The sequence below is a fragment of the Mastomys coucha genome, unplaced genomic scaffold, assembly GCF_008632895.1.
Source record: "Mastomys coucha isolate ucsf_1 unplaced genomic scaffold, UCSF_Mcou_1 pScaffold20, whole genome shotgun sequence".
NCBI lineage: Eukaryota > Metazoa > Chordata > Mammalia > Rodentia > Muridae > Mastomys > Mastomys coucha.
In genome coordinates this window covers 64,363,254-64,382,287 of record NW_022196903.1, presented here as the reverse complement: position 1 = coordinate 64,382,287, position 19,034 = coordinate 64,363,254, and the positions used below count along the sequence as shown (strand labels likewise).

Genomic DNA, 19,034 nt, shown 5'->3' with positions numbered 1-19,034 from the left:
GCATATAGCGATACGCGCGGGCCAGGTTGCGCAGGCCAGCCGGTTTCCGGAGGAGTTGGGGGTGGGGCGGCCGCAGAGGCTGGAGCGAGGCGGCGGGATGCAGCGCCCCGGGCCCTTCAGCACCCTCTACGGGCGGGTCCTGGCCCCACTGCCCGGGCGGGCCGGGGGCGCGGCCTCGGGTGGGGGCGGGAACAACTGGGGCCTCTCGGGCTCCCACGTGCAGTTGCCGGGGCGTGCACAGTCGGAGACCCGCGGCGACAAGGGAGGCTCGAGCGCGGGCGGCCCGGCCCCCTCCACGATGTCCAAGGCCGAGGAGGCTAAGAAGCTGGCGAGCCACACGGCGGTCGAGAACCACGTGAAGGTGGGCAGCTGGTGGCGGCGTGATGGCTTCGTGCTGTGCGCCCGGGGCACTGCCAGGGTGCTCCTGTCTCCTGAAAGGGCGAGGGTTGCGAGAGAGGGGAGAGGGTGAGCCTTGTACCCGAATTCGCGCTGTTCTTCCCAACCCTTGAAAGGCCTTGTAGACGCCGAATGGGTGGGTGTCAACTCTCCCCCAACTGGAGCCTTTTCTACAAAGATTCTCTGTCCGGCTGGAACTGGGTGCGCAGTAGAGCCTGGCATTCCCCTGTTTAGAGTCTTGCCAGGCTGTTAATGCGTGCCTCCTAATCAGCCCATTGAAAATGGTGAGCCCCGAGGCTGCTGTTCTTTACTTCTCACTTACTAGGAAGCCAGTAGAGAGCTGTTTTGCGAAGAGTTTTGAAATTTTACTCCAAACAGGCTTTTCAGCTCCTCCCGCAGAGGAGCTTGAGTGCAGTCTTTACAAAGAAGCCAGTGCGTTACTGTTGACAGGGATAGGTGGACAGATATCTGGAGGTGTTGCTTTCTTTAGGCGGGGTCCAGATGTTTTGCAGTTACTGAGTAAGGCTGTGACCCCACTTGTTAAGTGGCAGGTGTGGTGCTGTGAGTGGACTCTTAGTGTAGGTGGGTTTGCTGTCTTGTACATAGCAGTTTAATTATCTTAATTGTATTACTTCTGTTGCCCTGTGGTGAAGTTTCCTGGTTTTGTTCCCTATTTCTAAGGTTGCGTTATCAGGGTACATATCTCTGTCGAAGGGCATTCTTCCCATTTGTTAATGCAGTGCTGCCCAAAGTTACTTTGTTACTTTGCAAAGATGATGTTCTTTGAGTGTTATCTGTCTTCCTGCCAAGAGTGAGGGTGGCCTGAGTGGGTGGGACCGGGTCTGATAACCTCTGGCTTGCCTCTTCTGGAGAAGAACACCATTTTTGTTTTTTGTTTCAGGCCGGGCTCTTATGCTCTTATGTTCTGGGGTAGCTTTTTGCTCATCTAGTTAGCATAGAATTTTTTACTCGAATTAAGAGGGTGTGGGGTGTGAATATGAATATAAAATGTGTAATTTGGTTGTGTGTTTGGAACTCAGTTCCACAACTGTAAAACTGGGACAGTAAAGAGAAATTTCAAAGTAACCTTTATGAAGTGACTTAGTAGATTGATAAATGAAGTCCATACCTGAAGAAAGCCCATTATCTTAGTTATCCTGTTAATGTTTAGTGGTATACGTCTCCTTGACCTTTGCTTCATCGTTGTGTATTTGACTAAATTAAAATCTGCACTCCTTCACCTCATGTTCCAGCCGGATTCAAAGGACTTTACTACTTTTAGTTTTTCCTTGGCTTCTTAAGGATACTAGGAGAGGCCGGACAGTGTTCACCCCTTTAATCCCAGCACTTGGGAGGTAGAGGCAGGAGGATTGATTTCTGAGTTCAAGGCCAGCCTGGTCTACAGAATGAGTTCCAGGACAGCCAGGGCTACACAGAGAAACTTTGTCTAGGAGAAGACAATTTTCTCTTCCTATTTTGAAACTCAGGCTGGCTTTGAAACCCTTCCCTCCCCTCTTCGTAGCTGGCTAGCACATATCAAGTGAGGAACTTGATATGTGTGGACTATGCTGGCTTTGAAATCTACCTGCTTCTGTTTCCTGAGTGCTGGGATTAAAGGTGTGTATCACCACTCAGCTTTGTCCTCTTGATTCTGCCTCCCAAGGGCTGGCATTATAGGTATGTGGCACACTCAGCTTCCTCTGATTATGACTCCCAGACACTTCAGCGTGACCTATGTTCTAGTCCTTTGTGCATTTTTCTTGCCCAACTCCCTGAGAGCTGTGGGAGGAGAGTTAACGTTATCTATACATTCAGCATTGGGTACAGTGACAGCTGCCGAGGCAGAGTTCAGTGAGATGTGTAGAGTGGGAACACTGATAGAGAGGTTGGAGGTTGTGGGGTTTGGTGGTCCTTTCCCAGGCTCCCTGAACGTGGGGTTTCCAGTCCCCTCTGCCCGCTGGTATCCACTGTGACTATTTCTATTTCAGGGTAGATGGACAGCTCTGAATTCTCAGTTGAATCTTTGTCACCAGGCCCAAACCTGCCTGATTCTAAAAGTGTAAATACTTCAGATGGGTTACTTACTGTACACGGCTCTGCCATCCTCATGGTTTGTTGCTTCATCCTTTGCTTTCTGTGGAGCCTGGCCTTTGATTTGAGATCAGCTTAGCCAGAGGAAACTAGTGGGCAGACAGTATTAATATTATTATTAGTATTTTGTCTTTTTTGAGACAGTCTTACTAGGTATTTTTGACTGCCCTGGAATTTACTATGTAGACGAGGCTGGCTTCAAACTTACAGAGATCTGCCTGCCTCTGCCTTTCTAATGCTGGGATTAAAGGGGTGCATCACCATACTCGGCAATTTTTGTGGTTTTAATCTGGTAGAAGCCTGTTTTACTAACATACTATTCCAAACTCACCAAATACACCAAGAGCCTTAGCCCATCAAAGCGAGTCTCATAGATTCATGAGCTTACCCCTTTGGACTTGATGGCATGCTGTTTAGCATAGCCTTTTAGAAGGGCTATCAGCCGTTGGGCCAGTTTGTAGGCAGAGCCTCATAAACACTTTGGCTTTGGCTAAGGCACTCACTCCTGGATCTGTTATTTTGTTTCAAGGTGGCAGGATCTGGCAGACCCTGCAATTCATCTAGAATAGAGCCTGTCTGATGTACTAAATAGGTGTTTGTGGTACTTGACTGCTGGGATTGGTGTGAGCTAATGAGGAATCCGGTAATCAGATTCCACCTCAGGTCAAATGTGAAGGTCAGATTAAGTTTACCTAGGCTTTAAGAAATGGAGGTGTTCACCATTATTTGGATACTTTACATCTTGGCATTTAGCTGTTTTAAACATTTTGTTAGGTTTCTTTTCTTTACTTAATGCCTTGCATTTGAGTTCGTGGGGCAGCTGATGACTTTATTAGGTGCACTGCTTCTTGATGGCATCCTGGCAGGTGAAATGCGTAAGACTGGCTCTGGTACGATGAGCCTCTTGGTTTATTTGGTGAGGTTGGTGGAATATGTTAATCTTGGCTTCTACAAGATTAAAAAACATACATTGCTGGGTGTGATGGCTTCTACCAGGTTTAAAACACAAATTGCTGGGTGTGGTGTACACCTTTAATTCCATCACTTGATAGCAGAGGCAGTCAGATCCTGGTTTGAGGCCATCCTGGTGTACCTAGTTCCAGGGCAGCCAGGAGTGCCTAGTGAGACTCTCTATCTCAGTAAACAAGCAAACAACACAGACATTGAGTCCCCTTGATTCCTAGTGCTCATCCCTCTCCTTCTGCAGCCACCTATGCAGGCTGTGTCTATCCAGGAAAAGAAATCCTACTATGTGCCCTGTATCCAGAACCTCCTGTCTTCCACCCGTTTGCTGGTGCAAGTAAGGGTGATGGCCTGTTTGCTGTCAGTACTGAGGAGTCTACCTCTACAAGAATTCAACAGGAACCACAGGAAGACCCTTACTCTATCGTGAAGGCAGGCAAGAAGTTCGCCTACAGTGGCACTGTCAAGCATCTGGCATGTGGAGACAACCCAGCTACTTGGTGAACAGGCAAGACTGTAGGCCAGTTCCTGACAGAGACTGGATTGGCCAAGAGTGACTACCTCAAGTTCCTGGGTTTAAATTCCTGTGACTTTCTAAAGCCTAAGTGAAGATTTCCTTGCAAAAATACAATTTCCCTCTGTCCTTTGTTTAAAAACTCCACAGCTTGTACAGTGTTACCATTTATTTGAGGTGCTTCTGACGTTGCCCTGTGAACTTCCTTATGCAGTAATCTGAAAAGAGCCCCCTGCCCTCCACAGAAGTCCACAGAAAGTGATGGTAAAGTCTGTTGTAGGCAGGAGAGGCCCAGCTAGAAACATTCTTAGTGCGTTAAGTGTGCTTGCCATCAGGATTTAATTTGTTTGCGTTTCTAAATTCCTTGTCCTTGTTGGTCATTCTTTCTGTATGTTAGTTTTAGATTTAGTCTAATTTTGAGAAGGAGCAAATGAGGCATGGGGATGTGGGGCTAAGAGCTGTGGGACCTACCCCTGCTCATTACTGGGGGTTTTGTGCTGCAGGGATGAGACGTTTTAGCTGTAGCTTAGTTTCTTCCTCCTACGAGGAAGTTTCACAATAGCCTTCCCCTTGCCAAGCGAATTGCTAATAGTTGTCCCACTCCAAGAAATTTGAGAAACCATGTTCTTTCAGCAGTCTAACTCCTTGAAATGTTTAAAGTGAGGTTGTGTGTGTGGTTGATAGGGTTAAAAGACAGATTTTCTTTGTAAGGTAACATGATAAGGACATTAACTTCTTATATCAATATTTTATTCAACTCATTAAATTAATGGGATATGAATAAAATGAGATGAATTTTTAAAGACTAGAATTTATTGTATAATACATGTAGGGTAATGACGAGTTGCATCTCATAGAACACAGTGAATTAAATTTTATGGACAAGATATGCTAACAATTGTCTACAGGTTGAGGTCAGCCTTTACAGAGCTGTAAAATTGCACACATTCTTGTAGGATTGCATAATACAGGCAGGTGCTACAATGCTATTGAAGGAATCTATTAATCTTTGGCTTACTTCAAAATCTTCAGTTTTTTTCTTGCATTGTTGCAAGTGAGCTAGTGGGTCTCTGAGTCATAGGAATGGTTGTGAAATTTAGATATGTAGGTCCTCTTGGTATCAGTTCTTTGTGGAAGGCAAGTGTGGGTCTTCTAGGTCATTGTTTCTCAACTTTCCTAATGTTGTGGCCCTTAAATACAGTTCCTCATGTTTCATGTTGTGGTGAAGCCCAACCATAAAATTATTTTCATTGCTACTTCATAACTGTAACTTTGTTGCTATTATGAACCATAATGCAAATATCTGATATACACTATATCTAATTTGGGACCCCTGTGACAGGGTCATTTGACTCCGAAGGGGCTGAGACCCACAGGCTGAGAACTGCGGTTCTAGGCAGTGTTCAGAGTCAGCTGCAGCTCTGTTGTTGGTGGTTTTGCCATAGCCTGAAGTAGGGTGTTCCAGGAGGTTGCTTAGGAACCAAGCTCCATACTGGTTTTCATAGTTAGTGTCCTGTTGGTTTTTCTTTGTGGTCCTGTCATCTGGCCATAGGTATCTTCTCTTAGGATGGCAGGCTTAGGGTTGGAAGCTAGGGACATAATTGCTGTGTGCTGAAAACACCCTGTAAGTAGGAGCAGTCATTTCGGGCTGGGTTTCCTCCAGCAAGAAGGATGTTTGAGGCAGACATCTTAACTGCGATAGTGATCAAACAGAGCAGAGTTTGACCAGCATTGCTTAATTATGTGTCTCTCTTGCTCCCTCCCTCCTAGCAAAAATCAAAGCTCACATCAGTGCTCTGGGGATGGCCAAATGCTTGCATTGTGTCTTCTTAGTGTAGCTACATTGAGTAAAATCCTTTCACCTTTATATCTCTGTTCTGGGATTGAGGCTGGGCCTAATATGTTAGTACTCACATGGTCAGGCCCCCAGCCCAGAGTTTTGCTATGGAAATGCTGTGCACATGCAGACTTTGCAAGCTTTTGTTTTCTTCCCATGAAAAGTAGGGCTCCTTGGTGTTAGCTGGATAGAAGGAAGATTTTCTTCTGAAGTCACTTCCTTCCCTACCCTCCTACCCTCTTTTGCTGACTTGGCAGAATTCTGGATGGCAGGCATGATGTGTCCCTGAACTTTCTTGAGTTACAGTTGTGAAGGTGACAGTCTTCTGTGTTCTAAGAGTTGAGCTTGTGTGAGAATGAAGCCAGAGGGCCCAGCTTTCCACGCTTACCCAGGCTGTTTTCCCATGCCCAGCACAACTGAACCCTCCCCTCCCCACCCCCTGTCTTTCTTATTTCCTCCCTTAGATTGGCCAGGAATCTTTCACTATTATTTGCAGGCCATTTCTGTGAGGCCAGTTTCAGTTACTGTGGGGTTGTTATGTGGTGTAAATACTTGAGCCACCAGTTATTCATTTGGGGTGTGTATATGGAGGAATGGTGAATGGGGATGGTATTAGTGTCAGAAAGGAAAGAGGAGGGCTCTGTATGCGGGATAGCAGAATAAAGCACAGCTCTGAGGTTCAGAGGTTACATGTCTGTAAAGTAGGTACCCGTCTTGCACCTGTGCTATGAACTATTGTTCATGATGGTTTCAATGCTATAAAAGTCTAGACCAAGAGAGTAAAACTACTGTAGTAATGAATTTCGCTTTTCCGTCTCTCTTTTTGGCAGAATAACCAAGTGCTGGGAATTGGAAGTGGTTCTACAATTGTCCATGCTGTGCAGCGAATAGGTACGTTCTCATTCTCAGACTGTACTGAGTGTTTCTTGTATGTTCACGGGAGTAGGAGGTGGAGGAAGGGGAGGGAATGGGCTCAGGTGTGGCGTTTGTCTTAGTTCCCACTCAGCCTTGTCGATCTCTAGCATGTTGTTGATCTGAGGTTAGTTGAGTATTTCTGTTCTTAGGAAAGGAATTTTTGGTCCTCTATAGCTAACTTTGAGGAGATGATGCCTGTGCTTATTGTGTATAGCTAGAGGGGAGAAATTGACTTAGGTGAGGCCCCAGCAGAATGTGATGGTGTACAACCATCAGGGCTTCCGTATTGGTCTCAGGTGTCCTCTGAAACCTGTGTGTTTCTCAGACAAATTGAGGTCACAGTGTCCTGTCTGTGACAGGACCAGGACGAGGTTCCTGCAGTTGGTGGCAGGTTTTTGTAGGTGTTGACTTCACTTTGATTGGGTCCTTGCTGTACTTAAGGAAAGGCTCAGGCATTATCAGCTCCAGTGGCTGCTCAACAGGTTCTACAGCCCTGCTCTTTGTTGGTAAAAACAAAGCCTGGGAGAGGCTTGCCCAAATGTCCATCTTTGGCAAGTGCCAAGGGTCAGGGCCTAGGATGCAAAACCCAGGTTCCTGTTGTGATCAGGAAGTGGCTGATGGGAGATTTAGTGTCCAGTACTTATCTACCTTAACCCTGTGTATGGAGAATTTTAGGTCACAGGAATTACTGTGGATTCACAGGAGTAACCTCTAAACCTTCCAAGAGACAGACTTGATTAAAAAGACTCGACATTTTAAGAAGACAGCTTTTTAGGACTCATTAAAATTAAGATTTCCTGAACATTTAAAATGAATAAACAAATTTAAAATTAATATGTATATCCCTCAACCTTTAATCACCTTCTGGGGCCTATAGATTCTTAAGTTTCTTAATAAATACAAAGTGAGGTTCTGATGTTTTCCTGGAAAGGCAATGTAGGATTGTAGCTAAGATTGAGAGTCAGCTGCCAGTAAGGGCAGTGGTGGCCCACACCTTTAATCCCAGCACTGGGGGAGGCAGGTGGATCTGAGTTCAAGGCCAGTCTGGTCTAAAGAGTTCTAAAACAGCTAGAGCCACAGAGAGAAAGAAACCCTGTCTTGAGCCCCACCCCCCAACTCCCTAAAAATAAAGGAAAAAGGGAAGAAAGACCGCTAAGGACCACATTCCAGAGTGGTTAGCTGGTAATTTACTTCTCAGTGACTCTGTTTGCTTATGTGCAAAGAAGGTGATAGTCATAACTTTCTCTTGGGCTATCTGGATTAAAAAGATTGTATATACAGCTCTTAGCGAATTGCAGACACAGCAGTGAGCAGTACCACTGAAATGGCTTTTCCTGTGGTCATTCTTGCCTCCGGGCCCTCTAGTGTCTGCAGAGGCAGCTGCCAGTGGGAGACAGGCCTTTGGCCTTTCCCCTTTGGTTGGATTTGGGAAATGCATGTGTGACAAGAAAATCAGTTGTCAGTGATTGGAACAGTACCAGTGTGATTCTTTTCTCCACAGCTGAAAGAGTGAAGCAAGAGAATCTGGACCTCATCTGCATCCCCACATCTTTCCAGGTACATCATGGTCGTGTCCCGTCCATGTGTTAGCCGCTGTCAGGTCTTCTGGGTTCCTGGGAATGTGTACTTCAGCTTTGTGTTGTTATCTCGGATGGTTTCCATGAGGGAGCCAGGCTCGGGAGAGGAGCCAACCAAGCATTGTTTTTTGGTATAATTTTTTGAGACAAGATTTCACTATGTTGCCTTGGCTGACCTGGTATGTAGACTCATCATCCTGCCTCTGTCTCCTGAGCTCTGAGATTAAAAGCATATTCCACCATGCCCAGCTGGGGATGTAATTTTATTTGTTTTATTTGCTTTGATGGTTTCTTATGAGTTAGGCTCTGTTCGGAGTATGCAGAGACAACTGTGTGGTCTTTAGCCTCAGGGACTAATATCTTGTTAAGGGATGTAGGGAACTTCACAAAAAGAATTTGTGAAGTTATAGAAATGTAAGTGTAGTTCACGCTTTGATTATGCAGTAGCAGAACTGGATGGGAAAAGCAGAGGAGCTGGGGAAAAAGAGAAAGTATACTGAGAATCTCTGTTTTCATCTGACTTTATAAAGTTCTGTCCACCAATGGCTATTTCAGTGAGGGTTCCCCAGAGAAATAGAACCAAGAGAAACAATGACTTTCCAAGTGGGTTTATAAGAAAAGCTGAGTATTCCCACAGTGGTTGTATACAGGTGGGAGAGTTGGGAATACTGAAGAAGCTGGAAGCCATAGTTTTATCTGTTCTTCCCTCTCTCCCACCTCTCCTCATCCCACTTGATCTTCCTGTTTTACCTCCCTCCTTGCATTCATAACTACCCTATTTCCCCTTCGTAGGGTGAGCCAGTCCTTCCTCAGTCTCTTTCTCTAGACCTAAACTTTGTGGTTATATGGATTATAATCTGTTTAACAAAGACTTAACAGCTAGCATCCATGCCGAGGGCCATGCTTTCTCTCTGTTCTGCCTTTTTTTCTCTCTGATTTGCTTTCTCTGGAGATCTCCAGACAGCTCACTCTATGTTTGCTCAAGACAATTCTCCAAGCAGTTTTCCCTTGCTATTCTAAAAAATTCTGGATAGCTCATCTCTTGCAGATCATAAGCCCAGTCTTTTATTTTACAGATCAATCCAATCATTTGCTCCAGGTTTCCTTTGATTATCCTCCATCCCATCTTCCCAGTCCCTTAATTCTTAGGAGAGAGCAAGCACACATTTTCTTTTAACATTGCAAAAGAATTCAGAGATCTGTCTGCCTCTGTTAACCTTAGACAATAAGCTAACTGGGTGGGGACCTGTCCTGAAATTACTTTTTCTACCACACCTGGACCTAATAAATTAGTTTTGTCCCAGGCAGATCTTGAACTCAGGAATCTGCCCTTGTAAGCACAAACGAATGTAGCTGGTGGGATCTCCTGGGATCACTACTCCCTAAATTTCTTTATCTCCTTCCTTAGTATCTTTCTGACAAGTTGGCTCATAGTGTAGCTGCCTTTGTTCCTTCAGATTCGTGAAGCCCCTCTTATAATTCATACCGCATCCTTAGTTTTTGTGAAATGATATATTTTTGAACCCATATTTTTGGAGTTATTTTTTACAGCTGTAAGGGTTGTCCTGAAGGCCCTGGCATTTACCATTTTGCTAAGACATTAGCCATACCTTTGCCTCTGGGACTTATCCTTGATTATCCTGGAATCATCTTCAACAGGGAGGACGTACCTTTAGAGGAGGAATGTAAAATATGTACATTATCATACAAATAAGCCTTGTGCCCATGGCAGCCAAGGTCCACACTCACTGGCCCTGTCCCAGGGGCAGGAACCATGTCATTCTGTCCCCACCAAGGCCATGCCAGGCTTGCCTCATCCATGTAAAGTGAATGTAAACCATATTTGTCTTTTTGAGTCTGGGTACCTCATTCAGGATGATTCTTTTCCTTTTATTTTTATTTTTATGTTCTTACTTCTTTTGGGGTAGGAGGTCACAAGTGGGAAAGAACATGGAAGGACTGAGAAGGAATGTAATTGGGTGAATATGAAATTCCCAGAGGATCAATAAAACTGTTATGTAGGAAAAAAAGAAGAAAACACATGCCAGAAACTATATTAACATGATGATTTTTCTAGCTTCATTCATTTACCTGTGAATTTCATTTTTTAACTGCTGAGCAATAAGCCTTTGTGTACCACATTTTCTTTACCCCTTCATCTGTTGGTCTCTTCACACACTTTCTGTCTATCATGAATAGAGCAGTAATGAACACGGTTGCACAAGTGTTTTGAGGCAGGATGAAGCATCCTTTGGGTACATGCCCATAAGTGGTATAGCTGGATCTTGAGGTAGATAATTCCCATTTTTCTGAGGATCTGCCTCACTGAGTTCCATAGTGGCTGCCAAGTTTGTACTTCCAACAGCAGTGGAGGCATGTTCCCCTTCTTCCACATTCTTGCTGTCATTTGTGTTACTGATCTTAGCCATCTGACAGGTGTAAGGTGGAACTCAGGGTCATTTTGATTTGCCTTTCCCTGATGACTGAGAATGTTGAACATTTCTATAAGTGATTCTCGGCCATTTGTGTTCCCTCTTTTGAGAATTCTGTTTAGATCTGTACACCATTTTAAAATTGGGTATTTGTTTCTTTTTTCTTCCTTTTTTCTTTTTTCTTTTTTTTTCTTTTTTTGGTTTTTCGAGACAGGGTTTCTCTGTATAGCCCTGGCTGTCCTGGAACTCACTCTGTCGACCAGGCTGGCCTCGAACTCAGAAATCCACCTGCCTCTGCCTCCCAAGTGCTGGGATTAAAGGCGTGCGCTACACCCCCTGGCTGGTATTTGTTTTCTTGATGTTCAGTTTTTTGATTTTTTTTTAAGTATATTTTAGATGTTAGTCCTCTGTTGGGTGTGTAGTTGCTAAAAATCTTATCCCATTCTGTAGCTGCTGTTTTGAATGATGGTGTCTTTTGATATACAGAAGCTTTTTGGTTTCATGAGGTCCCATTTATTAATTGTTGATCGTAGTGCCTGTGCTAATTGTATTCTGTTCAGAAAGTCCTTTGCTGTGCCATTGAGTTCAAAACTATTCCCCTCTTTCTCTTCTGTCAGATTCAGTGTGTCTGGCCTTAAATTGAGGTCTTTGATTCATTTGGAAGTTGAGTTTTGTACAGGGTGATAAATATGGATCTATTTGGATTCTTCTGCATGGAGCCATTCAGTTTGTCCAGCACCATTTTTTGAAGATGCTGTCTTTTTTCCCCAGTGTGTATTTCTGGTTGCTTCATCAAAAATCAGGTGTCCATAGGTGTGTGGATTTATGTTTGTGTCTTTAATCAAATTCTGTGGATCAACATATCTGTTTTTATGCCAAAACTACACTGTTTTTATTACTATAGCTCCGTAGTTTAGTTTGAGGTCAGAGCTGGTGATACTGATAGCTCCCAGCAGGCCTTACTGAGGAGTGTTTTAGCTATCCTGGGGTTTTTGTTTCCAGATGAAGCTGAAAATTACCCTCTCAAGATCTGTGAAAAATTGGGTTGGAATTTTGATGACAATTGTTCTGAATCTCTTGATTGCTTTTGGAAGGCTGTCCAAAAGCATTTTTGTTATGTTAATCCTACCAATTTATGAGTTTCTGATATTTTCTTCCATTTCTTTATTCATGACTTGTTTTTAATCATACAAACCTTTCACTTGCTTGGTTAGAATTACCCTAAGATTTTGTATTATTTGAGTCTGTTGTGAAAGGTGTTGCTTCTCTGATTTATTTCTCAGTCTGTTTCTTATTTGTATATAGGATACTAATTTGAATATATGGCTACTGATGTATGTATATTGATTTTGTATCCTGCTACTTTGCTGAAAGTGTTTATCAGCTGTAGGAGTTTCCTGGTGGAATTTTCAGGACCTTATATATACTGTCATCCTCTGCAAATTAAGATACTTTGACTTCTTTTCTAATTTGTATTCCTTTAATCTACTTCAGTTGTCTTATTGCTGTAAGACTTCATATACTATATTGAATAGATATGGAGAAAGAGGACAACCTTGTCTTGTTCCTGATTTTAGTGGCATTGCTTTCAGTTTTTCTCCATTTAAGTTGATGTTGGCTATGGGTTTGTTGTCTTTATCATGTTGAGGTATGTCCCTTGGATCCCTAGTCTCTTAGAACTTTTAACAGGAAGAGGATTTCTTATATCTTCTCTAAGGGTCCCTCATCATATTCATAATAGCCATTTTGAAGCCCTTGGCTTGTGCTTCATCCATATTGCCTCTCTCAGGGCTTACTGTAGTAGAGTTGCTGGGCTCTGGGGAGACTTACTGTCCCAGCTGTTATTTATTGTGTTTTACTCTGGTGCTTAGGCATCTGGTTTTGGGATGACTGTAATTCTAGGTGTTGATATGTGGTCTTGTCTTTGTTGGTAAGTTTTTTGTTCAGTAGTTCCTGTTGCCCTCTCTGGATCTGAAGAGTGTGTGGTGGCTATGGGTGGTTGCCTGATAGATTTCTCCAATAGTTATTGGGGGGTGGTGGTGAGGGATCCAGGTAGAACTTGTTTTTTTGGTATTGGGAGCTGGCATGCAGGAATGGGTGAGGGTGGTATAGAGGGCAAAATGACCTCTATATAAGATAAGCACCAGAGAAGCCAGGAAGAGTCTTGCCTTTCAAAGGAAGATCTTACCTGTTCTCCAGGAATGCTGGGAAAGAATGTGGTTTACAGTCCTAGTTATCTTTTGGCCAGGCCAATCCTGACGCCCACAGGCACGTTGCTTATCTCAGCCATTGTTCATAGACCCTAAATCTTGGGCACTATCTCAGAGTCAACAGTACCCATTTTTATGAAAGAAGCTGGGTGTACCTTAAAGAATTTTAGTGTAAACATGTCTTGCACTCTGTTATACTCTTGGGACTGAGTTAAAGGTTATCAGAAGCCCCGCCGCCCTCCCCCCAACCTCCCCAAAATGTGCTGTGCTTAAATATGGCTAAAATAAACGACCCAGTGTCAGACTCTGGAAGTTTGAACCAGTGATGGCTAACTAAGTTGATTTTAAAGATTTATTTATTTATTTTATGTATATGAATACACTGTCACTGCCTTCAGACACACCAGAAGAGGGCACTGGATCCCATAACAGATGGTTGTGAGCCACCATATGCTTGCTGGGAACTGAATTCAGGACCTTTGGAAGAGCAGGCAGTGCTCTTAACCACTGAGCCATCTTCTCTAGCCCCAGAGTTTCACTCTTATCTTGATTGAGGTGTGGGCCTGATTATTTCCCTGCAGGCCCACACCTCCCTGGATGTACAAGAGTGGGGTGCTAAAAGGGTCCATAGGAGGGAGGAAAGCACTGTCTCCCATGAGGATCTGGCTTGTGGTTTTCTGGGAGAGTGTTTTGGGTGTCAGGGGGTGAGGGAGCGGTCTGAGGCGAGAAGGGAAGCTGTGGGGAGGATCTGCCTAGTTCCCTGGGACTCCACTTTTCCATTCTTGCACCTGCCTCAAACTCCTGCCCCTGTCCAAGCAGCTATCTAACCTGTGGCCTTTGACACGCTAGGAGAATGCTATACCACTGAGCTCCAGTCTCAATCTTTGGTTTGTTGAGACAGGGCATTACTATTATAACTCAGGCTAAGTTTGAATTGGCTGTGTATCTCAGCCTCCCAAATGTATTGTTAGAAGTTTTAGGAGCACCCTGGTATTGTTTCCCAAGTCTGGGAGGGGCAGCTCTTACTTCTGGAACTGTTTCCCCTTGTGCTGCGTGGTTCCTGCTCCTGCAGTGAAGTAGCAGTCAGCATTGCTCTCATGGGGCTAGATCTCCCACGTACCGCTAAGCAAGTTTGGGATATGAGAAAGAACCTAGGTCAGTTTTTAGGGTTTGACACACCAAAAGAATTCTGCAGACCCTTGCCACATTTTCAGTAAAAATGACTGTGCTTGCTTTTTTCTGTCCTCCTTAGGCCAGGCAGCTTATCTTGCAGTATGGCTTAACCCTTAGTGACCTGGATCAACACCCAGAGGTGAGTGTGTGTGTGTGTGTGTGTGTGTGTGTGTGTGTGTGAGAGAGAGAGAGAGAGAGAGAGAGAGAGAGAGAGAGAGAGAGAGAGAGAGAGAGAGAGAGAGAATATGAATGAACGAATATGAGAGTGATTGACTGTCTTTTTCTCCTTTTTTGGTGGCTTTTAGTTGTAGTTGTTCATGGGCTTCAGCTATCTTGGTAGGTCCAGAAAACATTAGCCAATTATATTCACTTTTGTTCTGGGGCCTTGAGTGTTAATTTTGACCAAACTCACAAGCAAGAAGTGGCGTATAGGCACAGTACAGGTTTAGCTTCCCAAAGATTTAACTTTCAGGGCTCAGTACAGGCATAGTAATGTGGACAGTTCCAGGGTTTGTCTGTGGTTTCTTGAAATTCCCTTCTCATAAGTGAGCCAGCCTGTGGAACTCACAGCTAATTAAGCTAAGGAAAAAGTCATATCTTAGACAGTTGTGGCCACTTGAAAACTAATTAAAGCTAATATTTGTGGAAAAGACTGTTAGATTCAAGGATATTCCAGTAAAGATTGAAGCTGTGGAGAGTGAACAGCACCCTTTGTCACCCCAGGAACACTTGAGCTGTCATTAGGAGTGGGGCTAAGTTTAATCTTGACAGTGAGTACTGTAACTATTTCAGTGGATAGATAGAGAAAGGGTATGCCATTAGCTTAAGTGGCAGAAGCAGAATTATAACTTGTGCAGTTAAGGTCTAGAGCAGTGTTACAGTAAGAGGCTAGGTTTGTAGTTAGCTGCCCAGGCTCCATGGCAGGACCAACTGAGGATCTTTGGAGGGGAATGTAGCTATAGGTATGTGGGCATACATGGGTGTTACCCAGACTTTCTAGAGTGATTGGGCATACAGGGATGGGCATGGAATAAGGATTTGACTGGGTCTAGCATTTCATGCCATGGAGTACATAGTGAAACATTGGGAAGAACCTCCTGGGGGAGTTCTGTGGGCAGAAATAGTTTTCAATTCAAGAGTGCATTGAATGTCATCTTTGGAGATGTCATTTAATCTTGTTCATTTGAAATTGCCTATATCTGCCCACATTAGTTTGGTCTTTGAAATCAGTTTTACTCTGCTCTTTCATTATTGATCTTTGCTCTCCCTCTGGAATTGAATGCTCCATTCCTGCTGTTTAACTGCTGAAGGTCTTTTGGATAGCCCCAAACTGCAGTGTCTTAAATGTTTAAGCTCATACCTGCCACCTCAGAGCCAGTGTTTTAACTTCTTTGGGAATGATAGTGCCTATCTTGGGAATGCATGCTAGCAATTCCACTTTGTTCATGGAGAATAAAGGAAGCAAATGCAGTGGTTAAGAACTGGACTGTGTGTTAGGCCCTCTGCTCCCTTCCCTTGTGTCTCCAGCAAAGTGTCTGTCTTACTTTCCTGGGGCATTAGTCTTTTGGACAGTTGAGTGGAAATACTGGGCCTACCTTGTGGAGCTGCTGAGAACCTGATGAGCTATCACCGCTTGATCAGGAGTAGAACAGTATCTCAGCTCATGAGGCTCTTCCCTCCTTCCACAGATTGACCTTGCCATTGATGGTGCTGATGAAGTGGATGCTGAGCTCAATCTCATCAAGGGTGGTGGGTGAGTGTTGTGGGGACTTTGTTGCTAAAGAGACATGTCAGCTAACCTTTAGCAAAGTGAAATGGAGTACAGAGTAAACAATTGTTCTGGATACACATGAGTTTTTCTTCCTGTCAGCAGCCTGATACCATATGCCATTGAGCCAGCTTAGCATTTCTGATCATTAGTGTCTATCTGCTGACAGGTAACCTGAGCTTTTTCAGTGAGATGGCTTATCTTGCTGTTCTGTGTACACACACAACACATTATTGGCTTAGACTGTTAGGTCTGTGCCTTTTGTGTTAAAGCTGTGAAGTCCGTAATCCCTTGGGGGTGCTCTTCCTTTGTTTGGTAACATTTATTAGAATGACACAGTATTCACTTTTTAAATGTATTACATAGTCCTTGTTGCAGGTGTGAGGCAATTTATTTTGGGAGCAGTAGCCATAGGCCAGATGACTCAGTATCCCTGGCCATGTGCTATCACATAGTCCACAGGGCAGGTGTTCCAAACTGGTCATCTATTGAGGGCACGTCCAGAGTCATCTCCCTAACACAGTGCTGCTTAGATGCCTGTTGGAGGGGAAGTGCTTGGCCTGAATAGAACCATTGTCTACTTTCTAGGTTTCTACCAGACACAGGCAGATGTTTGTGTATTCCATTTACTAGAAAGGAGCATTATAGGATTGAGAATGGCTCTTTAAAAACGGAAGCCAGATTTCTCTTTAAGTGTCAGGATTGAGCATATTTGGGACTCCCAAGTCTGATCCTACTTCCCAAATGAAGATGATCTCACTCTAATCTTCTTTCCTGTCAGAGGCTGCTTGACCCAGGAGAAGATCGTGGCTGGTTATGCCAGTCGCTTCATTGTGATCGCTGATTTCAGGTACTGTTCAGGGTTCAGCGGAGAAGGCGTATGGCTTCCCAAGTCTCATCCCCATGTAAGAGGAAGCCTGTGGAGGGATGTAGGAAGGGTTACCCGCTCTCTAGGATTCCAGGCTGATTCCTGCTGATTACCACAGCACCCAGCACTCTTGCATGGAGCTGGGCCTTCATGTTTGGGGATGGGGAGGAAGCAGTGTCACCCTGTGGGCAGAGCTCCTCTGCCTGTGTTGTTACTCATTAGGTTTTCACAGGGAACCTCAGGAAGCAGGGCAAGCCCTGTCCACAGGTGGTGACTCAGCACATCCTGCTTCCTCTGAGGTCAGGCTTTTCCACATGTGACTGTGTTGTGCTCAGTCTTTGACTAGGGCGATTTTCTTTTAAGGAGCCTGAGAGAGGAGGCACTGTTCTGAGCATGTTAAGAAGAGATATCTGCATTTTATTACTCAGGAAATCCCATAAGTGTGAGGGCACCCTAGGTTAGCCAGCAAACCATCAGAGCAGATTTGTAATATTCAAGTCTCTTTAGTGTAAAGCAGCCCAGATCTCTGAAGCCCTATTCTGCCCTGATTGCTTCCCTCCAGCTGTCTAGTTAGCCCCTAGCCTGAATTTGGTTTTGTATATTGAACTTATTTCATTTGACTGACTTATTTTCCAGGAAAGATTCAAAGAACCTTGGGGATCGGTGGCACAAGGGAATTCCTATTGAAGTCATCCCAATGGCCTATGTCCCAGTGAGCCGAGCTGTGACCCAGAAGTTTGGGGGTGAGGTGGAACTTCGAATGGCTGTCAACAAGGCAGTAAGTGGCCAAGGAGGTTTCTGAGCACCCCAACTGTGTGCTGCTCTAGGGCTTTCTGTGTCAGTTAGGCCCTGAGGCCTTTGGCGTGTGTGTGCTCGTGTGTGTGTGTGTATGTGTGTGTGTGTGTGTGTGTGTGTGTGTGTGTGTGTGTGTCTTGTGTTAGTCTCCCCCCATTGAAGGAGGCATGGTTCTTTTCTGACATCCCGCAGGGATCCTTGAGGTCTGGACTGCCCAGTGAACAGCCTGGAAACACTGTTTTTTGGGAAGCTCTAGGGGACAGAAAGTTTTTCAGGTTCTGTGGTGTGGTATTTTTCTTTTTTCTTTCATTCTTTCTGAGGCTATCAATGTAAGAGTACAACTCTCATCTCGAAGATAAGAGATAGTTTTACTTTAGAGTCAAAAGTAGGAATAACTATAGCTTGGGAACACAGATTTAGGTTATTCCAAATTCTGCATTCCAGTGAGGTAACAGTCTTTTAATTTGTACAGACAAAACAAAGGTCATAAATGACACTTTTCAAGTACATTGGAAACACCAGGTAGGCAGGTCATAGAACAATGGGGAAGGCCTCAGCCCTATCTGGGGCATTCCCCTCTCCCTAATAGGGTTTCTCTGTGTAGCCTTGGCTGTCTGGAACTAGCTCTGTAGACCAGGCTAGTCTCAAATTTATAGAGAACCACCTGCCTCTGCCTCCCTTAGGATTAAAGACAAACCCTACCATTGCCCTAGCTCTGGTATTGTTCTTAGCCTTTTGGTTGGTGGGAACCATAGTGTGTGTACATTTCAAAGGGTTTACCTTTCAAAAGGTGTAGATGGGCCAAGATAATTTGCCTATGGATTATTAACAGTCTAAGCCACTGAAGTTCCAGTTGGTTAATCTAAGTACAGAAGGCTAGAGGAATATGATTTTTTTCAGGAACTTTCTGTACAAGGTAGCCCCACTCTCTTTTTTTTTTCTAGTGTTAGGAACTGGGTTCAAGGCTTCTGGAAATGCTAGGCAAGTACTCTACCACTAAGCTACATCACCTATATTCTCTATTCTAAATGTAGCGGGAAGTAGACTTTAGGTGTGGGGATGTGAACACATGATACTCCTGTGGAGATGTTTCTCTTCAACTTCTAACTGTGGGTTACAAAGAACTTTTCTTTTGCATTTAAATAAACAACCAAATGTAATGACCTCAAAGTGAAGTGTATGTAGCTATTAGAAAATTTTGGGTATTAGAGAAAATAAACAATCAGTAACTGTAACCTGTTGTCAATACTTTCTTGACTTCCCTTTAGAAGGAAGCTGTGATACCTGGTTATGCAGTACCTTATCTTAGCCCCTCCCTTCCAGTTTTTGTTTGAAGAGAGGCTGCCTTGAACTTGGCCTGTAGTCCAGGTTGACCTTGAGCTCCTGGTCTTCCTGCCTCCTACCAAGTGCTGGGATTAGAGATAGAAGCCACCATGCTTGGTTTACCTTTCCACAATCTTTTTTTTTTTTCCTGGGTTTTTGGTTTTTTTCTTTT

The 19,034-nt window shown here is 44.2% G+C and overlaps 1 protein-coding gene and 1 long non-coding RNA gene across 9 annotated transcripts in view; one reads left to right on the top strand and one right to left on the bottom strand.

Annotated features, from left to right (window-relative positions):
• The first annotated feature begins 31 nt into the window (after positions 1 to 31).
• Positions 32 to 19,034, top strand: part of Rpia (ribose 5-phosphate isomerase A) — a 26,870-nt gene continuing 7,867 nt past the window's right edge. The window contains exons 1-7 of one of the 2 annotated variants that reach the window (XM_031382111.1): positions 32 to 361; positions 6,632 to 6,692; positions 8,218 to 8,273; positions 14,188 to 14,247; positions 15,797 to 15,861; positions 16,658 to 16,726; positions 17,381 to 17,522. In XM_031382111.1, coding sequence (XP_031237971.1) covers positions 98 to 361; positions 6,632 to 6,692; positions 8,218 to 8,273; positions 14,188 to 14,247; positions 15,797 to 15,861; positions 16,658 to 16,726; positions 17,381 to 17,522 — 717 coding nt within the window. In that variant the 5' untranslated portion in view covers positions 32 to 97. The remainder of the gene's footprint in view (positions 362 to 6,631; positions 6,693 to 8,217; positions 8,274 to 14,187; positions 14,248 to 15,796; positions 15,862 to 16,657; positions 16,727 to 17,380; positions 17,523 to 19,034) is intronic. The other variant, XM_031382112.1, reaches the window with a different exon arrangement.
• The window catches only part of LOC116099052, a 62,308-nt gene continuing 43,471 nt past the window's right edge, over positions 198 to 19,034 (bottom strand). For 5 of the 7 annotated variants that reach the window (XR_004122049.1, XR_004122050.1, XR_004122052.1 and 2 more), the window contains 3 exons: positions 9,904 to 9,963; positions 2,482 to 2,576; positions 198 to 431 (listed from right to left, as the gene is read on the bottom strand). This is a non-coding gene — a long non-coding RNA (uncharacterized LOC116099052). Of the gene's footprint in view, positions 432 to 2,481; positions 2,577 to 8,073; positions 8,768 to 9,903; positions 9,964 to 15,807; positions 16,794 to 19,034 lie in introns of those variants that run through there. The other 2 variants (XR_004122051.1, XR_004122053.1) reach the window with 2 other exon arrangements.